The sequence below is a fragment of the Pterocles gutturalis genome, unplaced genomic scaffold, assembly GCF_000699245.1.
Source record: "Pterocles gutturalis isolate BGI_N339 unplaced genomic scaffold, ASM69924v1 scaffold48275, whole genome shotgun sequence".
Classification (NCBI taxonomy): Eukaryota; Metazoa; Chordata; class Aves; order Pterocliformes; family Pteroclidae; genus Pterocles; species Pterocles gutturalis.
The window spans coordinates 2606-7943 of record NW_010142610.1 but is presented as its reverse complement, the minus strand read 5'-3'; the positions used below and the strand labels follow the sequence as shown (position 1 = coordinate 7943).

The 5338-nt window shown below is 47.6% G+C and overlaps 1 protein-coding gene across 1 annotated transcript; it reads right to left on the bottom strand.

The window, feature by feature from the left end:
- Positions 1-399: 399 nt before the first annotated feature.
- Positions 400-4398, bottom strand: LOC104460028 (cytochrome P450 4B1-like; the record flags this gene model as incomplete). The annotated part of the gene is made up of 6 exons (XM_010084421.1): positions 400-524; positions 932-1083; positions 1201-1325; positions 2885-3012; positions 3568-3612; positions 4254-4398. Coding segments are annotated over 6 exons (720 nt in total), but the record flags the coding sequence as incomplete, so codon positions are not given.
- Positions 4399-5338: the final 940 nt, after the last annotated feature.

Genomic DNA, 5338 nt, shown 5'->3' with positions numbered 1-5338 from the left:
ATGTAGATATATAGTGGCCCAGATACATATATATAAAAATATAACATCCCAGGAGGGACCATTCTATTCTTTCAGCTATTGCAAAGGGGGGTGGTGATGTCCCTGGGATACGTATAAACAAAATCAATCCCTGTTTAGACTGAATTCAGGGCCCCCTTTCCTTCACTTATAAATCCTTTTATCCCCTCTATATAAAACCACCAGGACTACAAAATCCTTCTGCATGTTGTATTCCCCAACACATGCTACCAACATATCAGTGATGAAAAATAGGATCACCTTGGCCCCTCCTCGACTGGGCTAATATATTTTAATGGCTGGTGCAGTGCTGAGGGTCTCTGGTGGCTTGTGACACCAAAAGACTGACTGGCTTTTGCACCCTGCTGCCCTGCCACACACCCACTGCTTGCCACTCACTTTGGCACACAGGAGAATGTCCAAGAAGTCCAAATGTCTCTTATTCTGGATCTTTTCAAATTCCCGTTCATCTTTAAGGGACTCCTTTCGCTCATGGATCACCTTGTCTGGGGAAGAAAGAGTTAAAGGTTCATCAGGGGCAGAAGATGCTGAGTCAGCCTATTTTGCCCACCCCTCCTGCATAAAAATTTCCTGGCCTGGAAAGGGAAATCATTCCTTGCATTGGTGTTGGCTGCAGTGCCCATCCCTTGTCTCACCAGTCTCTGGGCATTTAACAGGAGTGTTCCCAGAGGGGAATTCCTCCATTAGTTCACGTTAATAACCCAGGAACTGTAAGACCCCTTTGTTTCATGCCTAGATCAGACCACTGCTGCAAGCTGATGTTCTGCTTGGATCCCAGCTCCAAGCCTCGGGGCAGGATCACTGCATGGGCAAAGAGGTAACCCAACTGCCTCTGGTCAGCCACCACTTGCTCTGTTCGAAAGCTTTGGGAGAGGATGAAGGCAGGGAATACCTGTGTGGTCGTGAGCAACCTGGCAGGCCTTCCTGAACTGATATCCGTGGGGGCTGAGCCAGTAAATGATGTCATTGTGGTAGGGGAAGATGCGGAGGCGCTGGTGCACCATGTGGCACAGGTTGTAGACAGCCTGGATGTAGGTGTTATTCCTGGGGAGAGGGGAATGGTGGAAGTTTGTAAATCTGAGAGCATCATGACAAGCAATTTGCCCATTTTCCTTCCAGGCTGCAAACTTTCTGGCAGGGTTTGGGGCAGCCAGCACTGACCTGTCAGTCTGGCAGTTGCTGTGATAACTGAAGGCACATTTCATGATGCTATCGAGAGTCATCAAGCTGACGTGCTCAAAGAGCTCCACTGGTTTCCCATCTGTGATCAGCTGCTCCCATTTATCCTGGGGTGCAAAGGGGACAGAAATGAGAAGGCAAGGGATAGATCTGCACAATCTGCAGTTATCCTCTGCTTAAATTAGTGCTCAGCTGGGGATACATCCCAGAGAAAAGGAAAAAAAGAAGAGCATCTCTTAGTTGCCATCAAAATCCCAGAGAAGGGAAGCCAAGAGCAGGATGGTTAATACAAGAGTAGACACAGGCAGCTGCCACTCTGAATCCTGGCAGTGGTGAGCCCTGGTACACCCACCCTACCTGGGGCAAGGGCACCCTGCAGAGTCCCAGGACGGGTGCATTGCTGGGTGATGGGGCACGTTAACAAAGCCTTTCTCAGGGTGCAGTGTGCTTCCTGTACAAGAGCAGCGTGTATTGGCATTGGGCTTCACTGAGTCTGTTCTCAAGCACCTATGAGTTTGGTGCCTAAGATGCAAACTTTTGACCAAGGTTTTTCCTCTATCACATGATCTCTCTGCTGCTGTGTTTTTCCAGCATATAATACAAGAGCCCCTGCTCAACTCTTCCCATAGGGGATCCCTAGAGAAACTATAAATGGTTTTTCTCTTGCCTGGCAGACATGAAATGATGTTGACTCCTCTGTCCCTTTGTGGCTGGAAGGAATCAGTGGACTCAAAAGCTGAGAAAGGGAGGAGAAGGAGGCTCACAGGCACATCTGAGCTCTCACAGCATGAAACCAGGCTGGGGAACAGGGTTTCTACAGACAGACTCATGTGTTTAGCACATACAATGATTGCCACCTGGTGGCATGGGCTCCCACAAGAGGCATGTTGCATTGTCTGCACAGAATCATGAGCTGCCAGGCACTTGTGTGCATTGCAAAAGCTCTCCTGGCTCTCCAGCCCCTGGCTCCTGGCTGCTCCCTGGGCCAGTGGGAGGGAGGACAGCCAGGATCCATGTGGAGCTGCTGGGGAGGCTGGATGGAGGGAGGCAAAGGAGGAGGAGTAGATCCGACTCCTGGTGGTCCATGTGCACAAAGCCTGGTGCCCCTCACCTGTAATTCACACAGGTTTCCATCGTGCCCAGCACTGATGGATGGAAGAGCAGTGCAGTTTCACTGTGCATTAGACAAAGCAGGGATTGCAAACCAGTCATGGATATGCTGACAGCAAAGGATACCCTTTACCCTTAGGTAACAGTATAGCTCTGCTCCAGCCTTTATGTTTTCAGGATTTATTATGAACCTTTATTTACTTCAATTCTTCATTTACAAAAATGTCTTATAAGAAGTTGCAGTTGGGATTGAGATTATGCACAGTTTATGGATGGCAGTAACATTAATCCCCAAATTTTAGCCACAGAGCCCAAAGCACTGCCAGAGACACAATCCCTGCTGGGAGCCTCACCCTGCTCATTCCTTCCAACTCATGGGCAGGCATTTGTGGTGACTCAGGAAGCTTGACTGCCAGGACACAGCCTGTCCTTACAATTACCAGGTTGTTGGTAAGGGCACCGCAAGAAAACTCTGCTCCAGCATTTACCCACTACCCAGTCAGGATCAGGGGAAAGAAAACAGGGCAGAGAGAGGAGCATCAGATAGGAGTCCTACCAGCATCACATTAGTCGACTCTGCCATCAGGGCCACGTACGGTTTCAAGACATCATAATGAAACCCGGGAGTCAGGAGTTTTCGATGTTGGTGCCATTTTGGCCCATGTAAGATCAGCAACCCGTTCCCTGGGGAAACACAGGCAAGGCACGTTTTGCTGGGCACAAGCAGGCTGCTTTCACCTGCCTGCTGACACAACCTCCGCCTGCAAGAAGCACAATTAAATCTGCTGTCTGAGCTACTACGACAGAGTATTTCCAAATGTTGCCCTCAGCTCCAGGGTTCCCAGGGCTGAGCAGAGACCTGCTCACCAAAACGACATAGCACTGCTTCCGAAAAGGAACACCAATACCACTGAAGCTGAGAAGTTCAGATCAGCAGATGCATTTTTCACTGGTTCTCCACCAAATCTGAGCTTCTCCCACCACCACCCTTTGCTATGTATGGATGTGTAAGTGGTTCTCATTTGTACATATGACTATGCCTAGACTTTCTTTCCTCAAAAGGAACCACAAAAATCACAAAAAATAGCATTATATAGTACCTTTTTTAGTAAACGTAATAATTTCAGGACGATTTAGCTATAACTGCATCAAGGAACAAGCACAATACTGGTTATGTATAGCATGTGCTTGACTTACTTCAGAATCATTCCTGGTAGGCAAAGCCCTGGGAATACATACCGATCCACGGGACGAGGTGTTTATAGCTGAGGTTATCCTTGGGATCTGTAAAAAAAATTGTCAAGAAAGAGAAAATAAAATAGTAAATGTTTCAGTAGCATCAGTCCACTGGTTTGCACCTGAAAGCTCCCACTTGTGGTTGGGTATGAAGCAGAACCGGTGGCATCCCTGCAGAATTCATCAGTATTTCACAACAAAACAACACTGTTTGGCCCGGCTGCAAGAACCGTGTATAAATGCCCAGACTGGCATAAACAAGAATATTGGCAGTCCAGAGTCTGCACTGTGTGATAAATGATTAACTCTCCCAAGCAGCACTGTTTAGCACGTTTCTCTCTCAACGCACTAAAGATATGGCTCCACAGTAGGAGCCAGGGACCTGAGCTGAGAAAAAGTTTCCAGCTATTTTCTCCTTGCTGGGGTCAGGCACCAAGAAGATAACTTTTCAAGGAGCGCTTTGAGGAAGTTTGATTTGCCAAATTTGGAGGGACCCCCATCACCCCCATAGCCCTGTGCCTGAAGGACCGAGGGCACAGCACAAAGGAGGGGTATCTCTCTGTGCCTTCAGATGATTTCTGCAAGACAACCTCTCTGCAAAACCCTGCCTTGCTATGAATTTTTAGGTTGGCATGGGAAATCTGCAGGCTATGGTTGTTGCTCCACAGCTGAAGGCATCATCGTCTCACCTGCTCTGGCCAGCAGAGCCTTGGCATAGTCGGGATCGGTGATAATCAGGAATGCTGAGAAACTCCCAGACCAGAACGGGTGAGCGTAAGGGTACTTCTGTGCCCAGATCTCCACCTTGTCCAGCATCTCTTCCTGCTTGAGAAACTGTAGTTGTGGGCAAGCAAAAAGAGAAAGAATACTTAGATTCAGAAGAAAAAATAAATAAGTTCCTAAGCCACTGCCCTAAAAAGCACAAGGTCTTCCTGTGTCACAAAACCAGGTAATGGCAGTGTGGTGTCCCTCTGGGTTTGCAGAGCATCAGAAGTAGAGATGCTGGTTACTTTTAAACATCACAAAAAATAATTATTCCTTTTCAATTGACCCTAACCATGGAGAACATCCTCAGGAACTGTGCTGGTGCCTATCAGTGCACGTATGTTATCTGCTCTTTTTTCCATGGCCACCCCAAAGAAGACTCAGATTTGCCCCAGACAGCATCTGCATTTTGTGGTGTGCAAACAGGTTCTTGCTCACACATGGCTGAGCAGTTAGCACCCTGCAGTCATACAAGAATACAGCAGCACTTTTACAGCAGCCAACGGCATCTCTGCTGTGTCTTCCCCAGTGCAATGATGCCTCCTGACCGGGAAACCTGGACCACAGGTTCCTCCAGCCATTTAGGTGGAGAAGGGCAGTGTCCAGGTAAAATTCAACAGAATGAGTCCACAGTCATTGACCGAATGTACAGAGGAGGGGATACTGGTTAATAACATCAGATTAAGAGTTCATTGATTTCCAGGAATTGAATTTAATAGGCAATGAGGAGCTGGGGCTCCCAGAAAGGTTCATCACTGCTCCTTGGAAGCTGCACACTGAGCAGCAATGTGAGCACCAGCACTCATATCAACGACACTGGCAGGTTCACTTTTTGAAAGCTATCACCATTTTATTGCTTTTATAGCCAGTGCTTTTATATATTAAACAGGCAATAGGCAACAAGTGGAAAGATTGGTGGAGAGATCCAAAGTCACAGGCAGAGAAAAAAAGTTTACAGAGACAAAACCATGTAAAAAATCCCTTTTCTTTGAGCAGAAATGACTCTGCC